The 18,860-nt window shown below is 45.4% G+C and overlaps 1 protein-coding gene across 2 annotated transcripts in view; it reads left to right on the top strand.

Moving 5' to 3' along the window:
* Positions 1 to 18,860, top strand: part of LOC122407742 (homeotic protein antennapedia-like) — a 145,725-nt gene that overhangs the window by 118,195 nt on the left and 8,670 nt on the right. For both annotated transcript variants that reach the window (XM_043414154.1, XM_043414156.1), the window contains exon 2: positions 6,538 to 8,250. In XM_043414154.1, coding sequence (XP_043270089.1) covers positions 7,458 to 8,250 — 793 coding nt within the window. In that variant the 5' untranslated portion in view covers positions 6,538 to 7,457. The remainder of the gene's footprint in view (positions 1 to 6,537; positions 8,251 to 18,860) is intronic.

Here is an 18,860-nt window from a genome sequence, read left to right on the forward strand (position 1 = left end):
TTCGTTCATGCGTATATATACATTTATATATCGGCGATGTACATGCATCTGAGGCTCCCGGATCGAGTTATACGCCGTGGGTTAATTATTGAGGCAGTGAGAGAGAGAGAGAGAGAGAGAGAGAGAGAGAGAGAGAGAGAGAGAGAGAGAGAGAGAGAGAGAGAGGAAAAGGGAAAGAGGAGGTTCAATGCCCTGGGAAAATCTCGTGGAACATGCGAGGCGAAATTCGGTAAAAATGTCTTCCGATGGAGCCGTGAGTAGAAGAAATTGTATGGATCGTCCAAGTGGCTCGATGGATCCGAGACGCTCAGCCGTGATCCCAAAATAAAATGTTTCCAATGATTCTCATCCGTCGCTAAAAATAATCGAGATAAATGTAAAAATTACGCTGGTCATGGCGTTCTAGAATTTCGCGAAGGAAAAAATAAACGCAATCGGCGCAACGAAAAGTGAAAATTTATTCAGGGATTGTTATCTCAAGGGGCGTACGGTTTCGCATCAACTCGCGGGAGTAATGCTCGTGGAATAGGGTTGAGGCTGGAGCGAAGAGCAAGAGGTCGTCGTATTTAATAAACGCTGGTATCGGAGAAGCTATCTCGTGTACGAAACACTGCCCACACCCTTTCATTGCTCTCTATCTCTCCCTCTCTCTCTCTCTCTCGTTCTCTGGCTCGTGGATATCCGTATGTGTAAAAGTGTAGTTCGGACTGGTGCGACGGGAAAACAAGCCGGCGATTCAGGGCTCATCGGGTTGTGCAATGACACGTATATTTATATGGGAGGCTTGTACGGGGGTGGTTTTGTGGTATGTGCAAGGGATGAGCGGATGTAAAAAGGGAATAGCGCTCGTCCTACCGGAATAAAGATAGCACACCGCGGACTCGGCTCGATTTTCGATTAAAAAAACCTCTTCATTCGCTCTTTCTGAACATTCGTTAATTCATTATCATTTTATCGTACCGAAATTATTGCTAAACGAATTTTACGAAATGGGAAAAGAGCTTGTTCCAAAAATCTATTCATCAAATTCAAATAGGCGATTTCAAAATTCAATAAAAGTGGAAAAATCCAATGGAATCGATCCGATAAAGTTGATTAATGTACCCGTGTATTTGAATAACACAAAATAAATTTCCTCTGACTTTTTATGGTTGGGAAATGAACAACTTGAATGGGAGAATCAACGCGTCGACTTTTCAAACGATCGCGTTGATGTTTTTCGTTTTTTTTGTCGTTTTACCGCAGGAGTAGGAAATAAGATAGCGAGGAACAGACGTTTAATGAAAAATTGTAGTAGACGCAGTGTCATGAAAGCCATCTCCAGGAAGTGATTTACATCGAGATTTGATATCGATTGTGGATGTATATAAACAACTTATGAAGAATTCACGTGCATATATAGGACGATCGAATGGTTTATCGATCCTAAAACTGTAGCATATTACTCGTGGTCAAACCTGTTTTGGGTTTCGTGCTCGGTAGAACAGCGGTATTTTCCACAGTGGATAAAAAAATGAGCGCGTGGTCTGGATTCACGCTTCACGAGCGTACGCGCTTCTCTCAGCTGATTCCTGCTCCACAGAGAATTATGGATGCATCGCGGAGGTTCTCAGAAAGAATGAAGGAAGAGAGAGGGAGAGAGAATCTTATGAGCGAGTTGGACCGTTGGATGCTGGGTAAAAAATACTCTTCGGCGTCTCTCTCTCTCTCTCTCTTTCTCTTTCTTATTCTCTATCGGCAAAAGCCCATAAGAGAAAGGGAAAGACGAGAGGGAGAGAGAAGGAGAGAGGCTGATAGATTTCTGCTTTTGGAGCGCGCACGTCCTTGCAAACTGGTTCCTCTTGGTCTGCTTCTCATCTCTGGAGTCTCTCTCGTTTATGCTAATCTTACGAGCATGCGCCGGTTCTTGCAACAACTGCAGAGTCCTTTCCCCGCGTATTGCGCGTTCCGCATCGGTTCGAGCTCGTTTGTGGCGATGGACGAATGAAAATGCTCGAGCCGCTGATCCGTAATAGCGGATTAGTCCTATCATTACTCCTCTCATTTTTCACGAGAGAGTAGATTTACGAGGGAAGAGAGAATCAATTGAGCATCCGACACTTAATTGCTTTGACATCGCTCCGAACTGCAATTTACACGCGAGCGTAATCACTGCCTCCACATACTTTTATTCCGTAATAAATGGAGAAAGACCACCAAGCATGAGTGTGTGCAAACTCAATAACGTGCTTCGTAGATAACCCCAATAGCTTCAGCAGCACAGAAGCTCAACTAAAATTATTTACTTCCTTTGACGCTCGTCATTTCCCCATCGCCGTACACTCATTATTACCACACAAATGTATATACTCATGCGAGCATAGTTACTCGCTTTTTTTTCCACAAGACAGTAGTCGTCGAATGGGTCATCGCGGTCTCTCGGTGTGCTTTTAATTTGCTTTACGACGTGCTTAGTTTATGACTGTTTTACGGCGTGCCAACGGCCCCGGCACGAGCTCCCCGTCCCATAACTGTCACATCCAAGAGCCATTTATGGCCCAATGGAGTTTAGGGACCCAGCTGTTCGCGACGCCGAGTCGTTTATCTTATCGGCGTTGTTCTATACACTCGCCTCTCTCCTGTACGTATACATACTCTTCCACCGTGTACGTGTGTTGTTATACATACGTACCTATCGCTAAACGTATACCGGCGTCCCATCGATCTTTCTCTCGTTCGAGCGGAACGCGCGTTTCCGCAATTTCGAATCTTGTAACACACTCATCAACTCTTGATAAACACCAGTCCTATTTTATTCATTAACGCATTAACATTATCTAATTCGTTGCACGCTATTAATTATTAATCTTGGCTCTTCGCGAGGATTAATTGCACGATTTATGACGCACGATACGTTCCATCGGTTACACGTTTTCAATGATCTTTTTCTCCCATTAAATAACGTTGCATAGTAAAAACATTTATTTATAAAATGTTATTTTTATGTCTCTTACGATGATTTATTAGTGACTTAACGAATGAAAAATCTAGTGAATTATCATTTACATAACTGGGATGGCGAATAGTTGCACGAGAAATAAATCAGGAGTTCAAGATCTCTTGGAAGTGGAATATTTTTGAATTATAATAATTAATTGATTAGAATTTCTTTATATTATTTATTTGTATCGATTGGGAACAATTTTATTTACTTTTCTTTCGATTTTGATGAGTCTTTACTCGACAATGAACATTGCGAAGTCTAGGCGGAGAATAAAATTTCGCTGATTGTAGCGCGATACGAATCTATTCGACGATCGTGATTAAATTTTTTCTCACTCGGTCTCTTGGCGGTGGGTCAAGCGAATGATGCCAGCTCGAGAACGGCGAGAGAAGCATCGAAACAAAGAGAGGCTATGGCGAGGCCATTTTGATGAATAGAGGCCATCATAGTAGTGTGACGTCACGTGTTCCATATCCAGCGATAGCGTCACGTGACGCTCCACCCTCTTTTCAATCACCTTGGCCTCGAACCCACCCAGCTGTCAAGCCACGCTCCACCCTATTTTTTCCCCGCAGTACTCATAATAATATACGTAGAAACCTCTGTGACTGGCACGCCGTATCTCTGCTGCCATCTCTCGGCGTTGCGAGGCACAACTCAATCCTCGAATGGGCCAGTCGTTTCATGAATTTTCCGAAGGATGCCGCCTCTCTGTTGGGTCCGATGTATACCTGGTGAGCCAAGAGGAATGAATATACGAGTACGTGAGCACGAATGCAAAATCGAACAACTCTCTGAAGATCAGTTTCAATTTTTATAAATAATTCCCAGCAAACGCAACTCGAATAATTTCTATAATTTTTGTGTTAAAGTTACGGGCTTCTCCAAAGTTTGCATAAAAATAACCGAAGTGTCTTTGCTCCGTTATTTGTAATCGGATACGAAAAAATGGAGAACGAGCTAAAAGGATTGCGGATGTTTTCAAGAATGGTGCATTCGTGGGATAACAATACGACAGCGGAAACTGTAGGACCCGTTATTCGATCCGTTGAAAAAAAATAAAGTAAAAATAATCGATTTTCTTCGAGGAAAATCGTGGTGCGAGGGTTCCAAGTTGTATAAAGTATCTATATACACAAGCTGAAGATAATATTGCGATTCTCCACCCCAAACTTATAAACCTCGTCGGTTCGCCCGTTCGGTAAAGTCGGATAAGTCTTTCTCCATTTACTTGTTCGTGCGCGAACTTAGGCAAGAGTTGGATCCCGAAGGTTGAGAGAAAGATGGGGAATGAATGAGAAATAGTGATCGAGAAGGGTGGGAGGCGAGGTTGAGGAAGACCGGGAGTGTGAGAAGGCACGGACGAGAGATAGAGAGGAGGGAGTGGGTAAAATTTATACAGGGTATACGGACAGCGCATAGAATCGCTATCGCGCGGCCATTCATCAATCCGGAGAATCAATACGCTGGAATTAATGAAAGCGCCGCGCGAACAGCGAGCCAGCGGCCGGAATGTTAATCGCGATCGTCCCAGGTCCGACCCGAGCCCAGCAGCAACAGCAGCCAGAGCGTTCGCGTGTACCGCGAACTCCCAAGGGCTGACTGCCACCCGCTTCCACCCCCGGCATCCCCGTGTCCTCGTTCGAACGCCACCAACGTGGCCGCAACAACGCCACGCGTGTATCATTCGATATACAACGCGAGCTCGTACCGAGCAATCGCTAGAAAGAGAGTGAGCGAAAATGAGCGACGATGGGAGACCGGGAGAGAGGGAAAAGGGCTCGAGGACTTTTATTTTCATTGGTCGCAGGTGGAATGCAAATTTAAGGGGGAGGGGCACAGACATTGGAATCTGAACAAATAGTGCACACGAAGACGTAGCCGCGTGCAATTCCGAATATTACAATTGTCCGTTTTATTTTGCTTCTGTAGGATTTGATGAACTGCAGGATACTCGTGACACTCGCCATACTGCTGTTTTAAAAGTATATTAAGGAGGGTGGCTAGCGACGATACAATGTTGCCATGCCAAACCATGTTAAATAAATTAAAAATTTCAAAATGATAAGAATTTAATAAAATTTGGTGAACATATTCTTTAGTGCCAAACTTGAGAATACAATTTTTTAAAGATTTTTCTTCTGTACAGTTATCGAGTAATAATTGATCACTAAAGTTCACGTGTATAAGCATAGCGTTTCCATATAAATAGGTATACATTCCGGGCATAAGAAATCTGCTTTAATGCGTAATTACTCGATAACTAAGCAGAAGAAAATTTTGAAAAAATTGTGTCCTCGCACTTGATGTTGAAGAACATTATCACCGAATTTGATCAATTTCTTATAATTTTGACGAATGTAGCCACCCTCCTTAATCTCGTCCGTGCGGTGCGTGCTAGGCCGAGTTGAGCTCGCGGACACGGTGCAGAGGGGAAGAGCGTCGGTAGGGAAGGTCGATGTTCCATCAGTGGATCAAGTCGGAACGAGAGAGAGAATAAGCTTTTTCACGAGAAGCTTCTTCGTTTCTCCGATACGCGGTGCGCCGATTTTTCGGGGCTCTCAAAAGTAGCGCGCCGGTATAAGCGTACCTCAAAGACCGAGGGATCTTTCGAGAGCGATAATTTACGCTGCCGTTGCATGATGCTCGAGCAGAGCAGCGTGGCACTATTAATCAACCCCTTTTGGCATGCTTGTTCCCTTTGCCAAGTGTTCTCAACACTTGTTCATTCATGAGTCGTCGCATTTCATTGCCTCCGAAATGAATTCGTCCCTTTTGTGATGTGTCGTTACGCTGACAATGTTGCACGCGTGTATTCCTGTTGAGCCTGCGGCACAAGAATCAAAATGACGATTGACTGACTGGGGAGAAAAAAAATTGAGTCGAGCCCTTCACTCGAGTAGCAATTCAGGTCTTAATTTAATGTGCTCGAATGGATCCCACGAATTTTCTATAAAGCTCGATAAATTTAGTTCCGACGTTCCAAATGTTGCAGGCTACGAAAATAGTCCCCACTGTGACGAGCCCCTTTTCTTATCGCCCCAATAATAAGTACTACGGGGACGGTGGTAAACGATCACAGATATTTGAGTCGAAGTAACGAGTTCGAGCACCACGGTGGCCATGTAAAGCTAATGGCTACCAGAGCCTTGTTTTTCTTTTTTCGTGCGCTTACGTTTTTTATTCTTGAAGATTTAACGATCTGCCCGCCCACACGAGCTCTCCCGAGTTAGCCGGTGCAAGACGACGTTTTAACGTCTGGGCGATGGCCGTCACCGTGACGAGCACGTGTGTACCTCTCGCCGTCTGTCACTCAGTGAACCGCCCGGGCCATGATGCTCTCATTCTCTTACCAATCTCGAGAGTATAACTTGCGAGTCTCGTCCCCGTTGGCTCCCTCTTTATACACAAACTCATTCCTATCCAAACGGATCTTTGCAAAATGTAAATTAACTCTACCGACTTGCTATTAGGAATAAAACGACGGAGGAGATCGAGTGGAACACGAGGGAAATGTTAATTCACGTTGTTTTCGCGTTGATTTGTTGTCGCAGGTGCGGCGTAGCGTCGTCAGCGAGCTGGACGGAAGATCGGAAAGGGTCTTCGAGCGCGTCGTCATCAAGGAACATTGAACGAGATCATCTGAGCGTAGGATATCGAGATAAACTCGTGTGATCGGTGAGCCGTTTTACTTTTAATCAGAGTATAAATTCAATATCAATGAAAAAAGGTTTACGAGAGGAGCCAGCACGACATAAACCTCCTGGTGCAAGTGTTTAATTCACCGGGAGAGCCTCTTTCTATCGATATATTGTAATACAGTGCTTCGACAAATCCTGCTCGATGATGAGGCTAGTGTGATAATTCGAATGATCGAGTGATCCTGGCAAATATATATATATATATACATATATATATAGTGTGATAGGTATATATAATTATATACATAAATATTAAAGAATATATATGTGTATATATATATAACATACGTAGATATACATATAGATATATGTATATGAATATCGGCGACACAACAAAAAGTGCGCGTGAGCGAGACAAGTGAACGTAATAGAGATAAAAAGTCTTTAATGGAAGGTGATTGGATCGATATACGTGTGAGAGTGATCTCGAAGCGAGTAAACGAATAAAAAGAAAAGAAATAAAGAAAAACAAGAAAACAAAGGAATAAGGAGGCGTTTAAAAGTGGTGTGTTTTATCGTGTTAGGTGGATGTGTTCTCGGTGTGTACGTGTGTGCGCGCGTGTTGAAACTTTGAATCGCGGAGCTCAGAGATACGTAGATCATAAGTGGATTAAGTGAAGGAAGAATAAAGGGGTTGGAATAATAGTACGTAGAGGTGATAGAGGTGAAAAGAAGAAGTAAGATAAAATATAAATAAAAATAAAGAGAAAATAAAAGAAAAAAAACGGCACGTGAAAGGAGACCGAGTGTGATAACAGTGTGGAAACAGTAGCATGAGTTCGTACTTCGCGAATTCGTACATCCCGGACCTGCGCAATGGCGGGGTTGAACATCCCCATCAGCACCAGCAGCACTATGGGGCTGCGGTTCAGGTGCCACAGCAGGGTCAGAGCGTACAGCAACAGCCTCAACAAGGCACCGATCCGTGTGACCCCAGTATGCTCAGGCAAGGCGTACCGGGTCACCACTATGGGGCGACCGGAGGACAACAGGGTATACCATATCCAAGGTTTCCACCCTACGACAGGATGGACATCAGAAACGCGGCGTACTATCAACAACAACAGGACCACGGAAGCATGGACGGTATGGCGGGCTACAGATCGACCTCACCTGGCAATGGCATGGCCCACATGGGCCACACGCCAACCCCCAACGGCCATTCCTCCACACCGATCGTCTACGCTAGTTGTAAACTCCAAGCGGCAGCGGTCGATCATCAGGGCAGCGTCCTCGACGGGCCCGATAGTCCACCCCTCGTCGATACCCAAATGCATCATCAGATGCTCCCTCAACACCCCCATATGCAGGCACAACAGGCACCCCATCAACAACAACAAACGCAACACCAGGTTATGCAGGCACAACAACAACACATGATGTATCAACAACAAAGCAATAGTCAACAACCACCTACTGGGATGCATCCACAACAGGCACAACAACCGCAACAACATCAGGGTGTCGTTGCATCGCCGCTTGGACAACAGCAACAAGGCGCGCCACAAGGTGCGGCTAGTGCGAACCTACCCAGCCCTCTTTACCCTTGGATGAGGAGTCAATTCGGTAAGTGGCGTTTCTTTTTATCCTCAATATTTATTCTTACTTTGCGAGACTTATCGAGAACTCTGGGGGAGGTGGGACGTGGGTTGTTCGGAGAATTGGGAATTGTATAACATCTTGTGAGGTCTCATCTTCAATTAAAATGCCAGATACGAGGACTCGCGTGCCCTGAATTTTGCAAGCTTCATCGAGGCTTCTGAATCTAGTATCTTGGCTCGGTTTGCTCGCGGTTTAGCTTCTTTGATCTCGGAATACAAGTGCCCATGGTAGAGCCACCGGATTCACCGGTTGCTATTCTCGAAAAATTACCCTCCCCTTGCTCAGGCTTATTCCAGGGCCAACAAGTTTGTGCAATGAGAAGAGAATGAGAGTTTGAAAGATGGATAAAGAGCAAGAAAGAGACGCGCCGTGTCAAACTAGCCCAGATTCGTCGTGTATTTGTTCGCGCAAGAAGCCAACCACGAACCACGCTCAGCCGGAATGTCCCTGGCTCTCCTCGGAGGTATACATCGCTATACACGTACATGGATGTGTAACGGAGAGGAGGCGATTCCACGTTATTTATTGCCGCTTCTGACCTCTCCACTGCTGGCCTCCTGCACACCAGTTTCACCACGCGCTTTACCACCGCTTACCTACATGTATGTGCAATACCAGAGGCGGACTGGACCCATAAAAGTCGTAGAGCCCGTTTTATAGCCCCGCGTGTCGTTCGTAATACGTGGTACAGTATCCGACACTCCACGAGGGGGACGTGGACGGCGATGACCCCACGTGAAAGAGTGGACTCTTTTCGACTTTATACTCCTGTCGACAAGAGTCCTCTATTCGTCCTCTTTCTTACACACTCTCTCTCTCTCTCTCTCTCTCTCTCTCTCTCTCTCTCTCTCTCTCCTCATCCATTTATCGCAATTGTGAAACGTATGAAACTCGCGAGTCCTCGCGTCATTCCACTCACGTGGTGATTCCATCCAAGAATTAGAACGAATGCCCAACCGCTTATCTCCAAGTTAAATTAGAAAGAACTCTCGGAATATTGCGCTCCACGGGTAGTTTCTCCGACGATTTTACTCCTCCAGACTAACCTGTTCTTTAACTTTATTTATAACGTTTTCGAGTAAGGTCACCTAAGGTTACGAATAGGAAGCTCGCTTACAAGGAAATCTTACCCTTCGGTCACGCCGCTCGCTGGATTCCTGCTTTCACATTTCAGAGGTACCTTCGATGCCACACAACTCTTTTCGGTGATGAAACGAGGCGACGTAACTGGATCAGGATTTATGACTGCTATAACGAAGTGATAATAGGCCTGGTCGTAACTCTTACCGTACTCTTTCTTCCAACCCTCCGGTGAAGGGGCTCAGGTTATACAGGCTTAGGTTGAGGAGACGATGAGGTACGAGAGGCGCACAGGTTATGCCGCATCGACTCCCCGTTGATTTTGCTCCTATTTCGTCAGGCTTCTCCGCTCTTTATATTACAGGCTGTAAAGCCGAACGCTAAGAAATATTGCATCGGCTCTCGTTATTGCTCGAACCTTTGGCGTAAGATCTGAATTGTTAAGACGAGAATCGCAGGCTCTTTTTCCCTTTTAGTTCACATTGCGTCTTTCCGGAGTGAAGATCTTTCGTCAGTTCACTCGAGTTCACAGACTCGGCGACTTCGATCTTAAGTGTTACGTTCCATTCGCGCGTTCGACTAAACTTCGCTTTTCATTGCAATTCATTAAGCACGGAAATTCGGTGACGCTCCATTTCCCAGGGATCTTATTATTTTCGCCGTTATCTTAAAACATCCTTCGATGAAGCAAGCTTTCGAATCGTCTCGTACCATCTCTCGGTTGCGCTCGGAAGCTGCTGCTCGCTAACGTCAGAACTCTCATACACGAGTGGCCGATAAAACGTGTTCTACCGTTGGTGGAGGAGGCGTCCCAGCGGGAACGCGGTACGTGCGTGTGTGACTTCCTTCGGTGTACCCCTCGCGGTCTCTCGTTGGCGCTGATGAGAACAGCAGCTCGGTCGAAGTGGAAGGGCGAAGCCGTGATAGTTGCACACTCGAGAATCAGGCTGCATGTATCAACCCAGTGCTTTCGTGAGAGGTGAACGAGGTCTCGAGACCGGTTCACAGATGTCGGTACAATCCTGTTGATCATAACGCGATGAGGATGAATTTTCATACCTATCGACAAGACTTTGCCGCCTCTTTATTCTCAAACATTAGTTTTCGAACCAATTAAAAGACTTTTTGCTACTTTCGATCCTTTTCAAACCTTCGCTTTTAGCGTGCTCGAGCCGGCGAGTCGAATATATGCTCGAACTACGTTCGTACCGCACGACGCGCGTTTCTATGTCTGCTGCATTGCAAAATATCTGCACAAGGCATATATGAAGGAAGAATGAAAGAGTTGGACAACGAGAAAGAACTAAACAGCGCAGTTAAATCTAGCTCTAGCGTCCCATGAATAATTCAGGGCTTTCGCGTTTTATATGGATGCATTCGTCACGGGTGTTTATCGGTGAAAACGTTGAGATTCCGTTGCTCGCTCGTGTTCCGAGCGTCGCGCGCGCCTCAGTAGGTCACGAGGTTTGCCGAGAATTCTGAACGATTTTTAAAAACGTGGAAAAAATAATCTTACCGTCCGTGAGAGAGCGGCGATTTGGATTTACGAGCACGAAACTTCTCCAAAGTCACTCGATAAAACGGATTCACCGGAGGGAGACTCTACGAGAATCCTTGATCAGTTGGCTTCATGAAACTTGTCTGGAGGATTGATTAGTGACTTATTTATGAGCTTCGATGGTATTGCTTCATTTCGTACTCTGATAAATACGTTTAAAACTTTTATTAACAGGCGACTAACTTCATTAGTGGAAAACAGTGAAACTCAACTATTCATTTCTTATTGAAATTTCCTTTCGGAAGTCTTTATCTCCCACGGCGATAGTACGCCGCCTGCCTATTTCGAAATGAGCGACTGTTCCAGAAAATTTTGTTTTCACTGCGCTGTGTTGTCCTCGAATTTCATGAAACTCTAAAAAAACATGATTTTCGATATTTAAGGGGGGAGCAGAGGATTTGATCCGACAAAAAATATTGGTGCGGCGCGACCTCTTCGCAAATTCATAACCTTTGGCGAGCCAGGTGGCGAGTTTGCTGATGTGCGAGAGATCGAAATATACGTATTAGGGTTGCTGGTCCATGGAACGTATACAAAAGTTATAAATCGCTTAGGGCCTGAAAGAGCCCGCGAGAAGACGATGATGAATATCCAACTTATCCATATATATATACGCTTTTTCCCTTAACGTTTTTTCCGCGTCAGTCGCGGGAGAGCCTTATGTTTTATGAACTCGCATCCATTAAGCTGTCCGTTCAGTAAATTGAAACGGTCGAACGGATGGTCTTTCTCGCAGCTATATGTCAAACAGCACGGTGTCGTTGCGCCGATTGCTCTCGTCTCTCTGTGATCTTTTGCTCACAATGTATCGTCTAGTGTGTTATAAAATACGAAAAAGAACGCAGAAATTTCCGGTTAGCCTTTTATTTAACGTTTTTATCGCGTCCTCTCTTGAGGAATTTCGATTGAAGTGACTTTGACAAATACAGGAAGTCGTGCTAAAATCGATTGCCCGTGCCCGTATTCGCGATGCGAACCTGTTGAAAATACGATATTCAAACCGGTCCCTCCTTAAGATTTTTTTATTCTTCCTCTACGATGCCCGGATCAATGTTTTTTTCCCCGTCAATCTGGCGTTTCTCTCGTAGCTGAAAGTTTTGCAGCCACATTTTTCGCACTCTCGAGCGCTGACCCCATAATTTTCCATCAGTAAACGCCTCTCGCAGCGATCTCACTTTACGGATATAAAAAAGAAACCGCATATGCGAAGGAACGTGCGAGTGTGCACAATCCTCGGAATCTTGTCGCAAAATGGACTTAATTACGTTTCCCCCAGCGATCGTTTACGCCTCTAATCACGGGAGAAGTCCGCGGACGGCTTCTTAACAGGCAGTAATTTAACGCTTGCTTCAGTAACCTCCGTACTCGTTTGTCGTCCGAGAAAATTGGATTACAAAATATATTCAGCATAAATGTAGCCACCGTTTAATTCGATATCGATCTTACTCTCGTTCTCGCTTGGCGCGCCGCGAACGATCGCATACTAATGTTATGTATCGCTCATGTAAGTGCCACTAGCACCGCATCGATGAGCGCTATATCGCGACCTTGTCGATTGCTCGGGTGTGTGGGACACCGGGAATTTATTCCACGAGGAGGTGCGCGCCAGAAAATAGATTAGTGCGAGTTAAAATGGCGAAGAGCACGAGAAGTTGAAAGGGAGAGAAAGAGGGTGAGAAACACCAATGGAAAACGTTCGGTACAGCAACGAAGCTTTTAATATGCGCGAAATAATTGCAATCCTCCTTCGCCAAAAGATTTATGATCACGTGCGTAGGCCATACCGCCGCGCTTGTGAATAAGTATGTTACTTTGTGGACGAGTGGCCTCCCGTACACGCGCGATTTTACCGGGAGCTTCGAGTCATCACTGCGCGTATACATACGTAAATTATACGCTTGCGGATAGAGTACCGAAGTTTCAAAGGGTGCGTGCTCGAACGAGACAAATATTTTTCAGAATCGGTCTCGAGTCACTATTGGACGACGAAGATCTGTCAGGAACCAGGGTGCAGATGCTGCTGTGTTCCGCGATGATGCCGGGCAGAAGTCGCGAGTTATCTCGTTCTTGGCTTCGTTACAAAGCGATCGTGGAATTTCACTCTCTGCTGCGCGGACCGAGAGTCTTAGAATTCATTAATTCGTTTTCTCAATAGTCTCAGCGAATAGTTTCTTTGTCATTGTTTTATACTTTTCTCCCGAAAAATCTGGACCTGTCAAAAGTGCAGCTGGAATTTGAACATTCAAAATGGAATAATAAACGAGCCTCTCCGTTGCACTTCCATATCGCATATCGCGTGTAAAATCTAACGATATCGTATCGAGGAGAATTTCGGTCGCGATGGCGTCGTGTCGGCTTGGTACGACGAAGAGCAGCGGCCCAAAAAAAAAGGGATGGTACGCCGTGTAGAAAATGCCGGAGGAAAAAGAGAGAAGGGCTCTCGTAGCACGAGAGAAAACATAGCGTGAGAGACGGAGCGATAGAAAGGAGCGATAGACGCAGAGAGAAGGCGCGTGAAATGCCGGGAGTTAAAAAGGGAGAGAATTTGAAGGGAGGAGCGAGAGAGATTCTGCGGCCATATAGCTCGTATGTAGCTACTTTTAAGAGCTGTAGGAGGCGGAGGTACGATGTCTGACGATGATGGATGATCCACGGAATCTCCGCGGGACCGGCGTTTGCTTTTGAGGTCCGCCATACCCGGTGCAAGCCTCTTCCCTCCCCCTCTCGCTCTCCCCTGCCCCTTTTCCTGTTTTCTCGTAAAACACACGATAGAGAAAGAGAGGGAGATAGAAACAAGAGGGATTTCTCAGTTTCCAACAGGGAACAGTGGATTCGACGAGAAATCTGGATTTCTGAGGGAACTAGAATGAGCGAGAGCAGGCTCCGTAATCACGAGAAATTTCTCTCGACGAGTTCCCCCATTAATATCTTCAATTATTTTACAAAGCGCCCACGTTTCCATCATTATCGAGATTGCTCATTAATCTCTGCAGCCTCGCAAAGATATTATGCCGAGGATCGCGTGCGTAATGTGTCTCTCGTTTTGTCTAACCAAAAGAAGTTTTCGTTCAAAGGTAAAGAGAAAACTCTCCCCGTGACTGCACGAACGCGAAGTGTAGCACTTGAAAAAAAAAAAAAAAACAACACAAATGTCGCAGCTGAAACAAAAACCTTGAATTCGAGGGTGCGGACTGATCTCAAAGCGCTAAAAATATATCCGTGGCCTCTCTATGAAAGGAAGTAATAGAGGGAGCCCAGGACGCGGAGATGCCCAACATCGGTCTCTCTAATACACGCGAAGCAATCTTTCTCCTTACAGTTCTTCTTTTTTCTCACTCTCCCGGTCTCTCTCTCTCTCTCTCTCTCTCTCTCTTCTCCTGTTCCGCTATCCCCAGAGTCGCTCAAGGGGGAAAAAGAGACGAAGAAAAAAATTGATTCATTGCACGATGCCTTTGGAAACGGGTTTTAAAAATATTTACCCTCAATCCCCGCGTGGCCCCCGACACACTCTACAATCTTTTCGAATTTGAAAGGATTCTCATGCCGGTATTCTTCATTCTACAATTTTCTCGTGTCAATTCATACCGAGCAGGTCACAGGCAATGGGAAAGATTTCGATATGGTCGAACAAAAAACAAACTAAATGAAACGAAATGAAAAAAAAACAAAAAAAAATAAAAAAAAAAAACCAGAAAAGAGTGAAAGAAAAAGGAAGGATTTGGGAACGAAATTAATGTGCGGCTCTCCCAAAGCTCTCGCTCGTTGTTGTATCTAATCGAGGAACGCTCTTCAAGGTTGTATCAAAAAGCCTCGAGGTGATGCTCCGGCGTCTAGGAAAGTGTAGCTTAATTGGGGCCCCATAGCGATCTAGTGCGTTGGCTCCTCGAACGAAGAAAGACGCAGAGAGACGGAGAGCGAGGAGGTGGAGGAGGAGGAGGTCCAATGTGGTCTGTGGAAGAACCTCGAGCCTTATTAGCCAAGGGTTACAACATCCGGCTAGCTGTTAATCTGTAAAGTCCTGTGCGTGTGTCCTGCGGCACAGAGAACGCGTGAGAGGCAGTGGAGGCTGGAGCGGAGGCCGCGGTGGCGGCAGTTGCTACTCGTATGTATATTCGCTGCTCATGCTGAACTGAAAAAAGAGAGAAAAATCAAGAGAGAATAAGTCGGGGGGAGAAGGGCAAGAGAGACAGAGGAGCGAAATGATATTAGAGAAAGAGCAAGAAAAAAAGCAGAAGTAACAAGGAATGAGAACAGCAAAGGAGTGGGAAAGAAAGGTACGAGGGGGGGAAAAAAACAGAGAAACGGATAGCACAGCAGCGCACAGCGCACCGACTATAGCCTATAATAAGCGAACGGTCTTGTACACGTTCTGTTCTCTGTTTCGTTTCGTTCCTTCATGCCCGCGCGCCAGTGAAGGCAGACCCATAAATCTCTCGGGCATACTCCGGGGGGACATTTGATCCTTGCGTAACCCAACGCCGTTAATTTATTGCCCCACGTTTAAAGTCACCTCTCCATATATACATGTATAACCAACACATGTGAATGTAAGCGCGGGAAGGCATCAACGGACGCGAGCATAAGCAGCAACACAAGGAGAGTGAAGGCGAAGCAGCGCTCCGTTTTGCACACTCTTCTCGCCCTCGCTTTCTTCATCTTATTTTATGTATTTCTCTTTCCCCCCTCTCATTTCGCCCGGAGAGTTTGGCTTATCAGAAAGCATCGGGACACGATGCCGGAAAATCTGAAGCGTTGCGCTCGCGCGAAACGTCGAACGAAGAGGTTTTTACTCCATCGGAACGAATTTAGGGCTCGACACATTTTTTACATGACTTTTGAACTTGTTGCTATCCGTCCGAGAATAATTCATGCTCGCATTATTGAAGAAATACGAATTTTAACTCAGTTCATCTTCCCGTTTGGAACCGACCACTTTAGACCAGGAGAGCGACGAGCGGCACGGAGAGAATAGAAATTTGCCGAGCTATTTTATTAACTCACGCCATAAGAGCTCCCACTCCTGGTTTTCGGCTCCTCGCTCAACTCTATACCCGAAAATAGCTCGAACGGCACGAGAAAAGTACACACGCCGTTGACTGACTCTCGTGGAGAGTTATGCCAACCCCAGAATCGTCGCGGACATCGACATACTTTTTTGCGGTGACCCAAACCCGGCTCTCGACAGCACCCCGTTTGGGTGGTCCACATAAGCACATACTCGTTCTCTCGCTACCCCGCTGATCCTGCCCCCTCCCTTCCTGCCGTTCCTCTTTTGTCCTTTGAATAAGACGAAGAGTTTGTGCGTGACGTGACAATGGACGTGGACGAGAACGATTCTCGCGAAAAGAAGCCCGAATTCATGGACTTTCGAGGCACGCAAAAACTTTTTGACGTGTCTGACTACCGTGTCCCGTAACTACTCGACGGATTTTTCGGAGTCTTCAATCTTTTTTGTTTCTAGGACAGCCAACTTAGGCGGACACGCTTTGCGAAATGAGGCAGCGAAATTGATGGGATGCATCGTTTGATTGGCTCACGTAGCAACGTTTGCAGACGATTTCATTTTTTCTATTTTTCAAACTCATTCGATCAATCGCATGTTTTTACAATTTTATCAAATTTTACTTTCCGGTGCTGTTCGTTATCGCATACGTGAAGATAATTCTTAGGAAAACTTAACGACGACAGTAGCTCGCAGTCTCCTAGCATTTTGGTCATTAAAATCATGCTCGTCGAAGTAGGAAATTGAGTTTTTAATGCATGGCCCCGCGGTCGTCATTTCTCTCGCAAACGGCTGCTCGATCCTGCTGCTTTTGCTGAACTCTTGTCCCGAGACTGCCACCGCGCGCGCCACTCCACGGAGTTCTCGCGCACACATATTAATAGGCACAGCTTGGCGAACGCGAGCCCGAGAACTGGCTGCCTCTTTAATTAACCCCGCGTGCCACGAACCAGCTATAAACCAAACTGTACACGACGATTCATAATTTTCAAAAATCAAAGCCCTATTCACTGATAAAAATCTGACCCGGTCATCGATTCCGATTGACAAATTATTTTGGCTGGACGCTACAGGGACACAAACTTCAAATTTTCTCACAGATTACATCATTCAACGTGATCTGATCCTTAATGACTCAGGAAATTCAAGTTTCTCCTGTTTTTTTTTTAGTTCTTAATCTTTTCAATAAAAATTCTATTGATTTCGACGTTCACGGGGAATCTCATCGTCTTTTCTTTTCAATTTTTCCTCAATTCTTATGGAATTGGTAATATTAAATGAAAACAGAAAAAAATAAATGGAAAAAATACTTATTCGCTCGTCGATCTGTGAAAATTTGTCTTAACAAGCGTAAGGAGGAAATTTATAGTATTAATATGAAGGAATATTTGAATGAGACGTACTCTGGACCATCCTCTAGAATTTCTCACCGCTGTCTACGTATACATCCACCTCGGCTCGGATCTCTTGGTTGCTCTTTTGCTATCGTAATAACGGGTGTCGGAGCGCGTCTCGTTTCGTGGCAGAATGCGCACTTACGGTCATCACTCCCTCTCTCTGTCTCTTTTACACATTGAAGAATGTTTGAGAAATCGTGTAATAAATAAAGTGGATTATAAGATAGATTAGTGGGTTCGAAACTGGGGATAAAATTCACTCGGATTTTTATTTCGCGATTCATACTCGGAGAATAAGCGATTGTAACCTCTGTTGGGATTGGCGAATCGTTTTATTCCAAGTTTCGGTTACCTGACGGTGGTCGGTTGTTCAAGCTTATCCTCTTGCGGAGCTTGTTCGCGAGCTTTTTCTTCCTCTCCTTCTATCCTCTTATGAGGCCAAAGTGAGCAAGCGTTAGAGATTGGTATGCTGTTAATTTGAGAGCGTATATAGCCTGAGGAAGAGGAATCAGGGTGGAGTGAGGGAAAGAGATGGCAGGGAATACAGCGCCAGGGTGGAGGATCTAATATGTGCGTATATGTGTGTATTCCCAGAGTTTTATGCTCTTTCTCTCTCTCTCTCTCTCTTGCCTGCTCTTCCCTTCGCATACGAAGGTTGCATCGCTCTTTCCCTTGCTATTTCTCTCACTTTCATCGTTCCCTTTATCCCACTATCGTGTTCGAGTGCATTCTCTTTCTTTCTCTTTCTCCTCGACGATTCCGTTACCCCCGGAGAATTCTCGTATTCTCGCTCGGTCTTTCTCCCTCTTTGACTGGCTCTCGTACCACGAGCAGGAGCAAGAGGGCAACTCGGTTTTCTCTATATAGCGAGCAAGCAGAGAGAACACCGCCATCCGTCTTCATCGGCCGACAGCGCGACGGGCGGCGTTTGCCTCGAATGCTCGCCGAGAAGTTTTCTCAGTCTTCCTCTACTTACTCGTTTTTTTTCGCCTCCCTTCTCTCACTCTCCTCCTCTTTCTTTCTTCTTCCAATCCTCGCTCTCTCGCTCTCCTCTCGATGCTTCCTCTCATCCGCTTCTTCGTCCTCCTCGCCACTCGGCGTTTCGCTCTGTCCCCCACATTTTCTCTCTTCCTTTCTTTTATTTTCCTTTTCGCTCTCCTTTCTCTCTCTCTTTGTCTCGTTTCTCTTTCCAGATCCACAACACGTAGGATATACCGAGACCACGAACTTCTTTCTTTTCCTCACTCGCTCTCTCTCTCTCTCTCTCTCTCTCTCTCTTTCTGGTATTCTCTAACAATCCTGACAGGCCAACCTCATCCTCTTCGTGATTACTCACAGTTGTTAGTCAAAAGTTGCCACTGCTTAAATTTAAAATAAAAACAAAAATAAAAAAAAAATTCATTCGGAATATATTTAGGGAAAGAGTAACTGAAAAGGAGAAATTAATAATTTTGTAAATATGAAACTTACAATTAGTTCAAAAATCATCACCTTCGTGCGAGTTATTCTTTTGGATAGTGCATGAAAAATTGATTGG

The sequence above is a fragment of the Venturia canescens genome, chromosome 3 (assembly GCF_019457755.1).
Source record: "Venturia canescens isolate UGA chromosome 3, ASM1945775v1, whole genome shotgun sequence".
Taxonomy (NCBI): Eukaryota; Metazoa; Arthropoda; class Insecta; order Hymenoptera; family Ichneumonidae; genus Venturia; species Venturia canescens.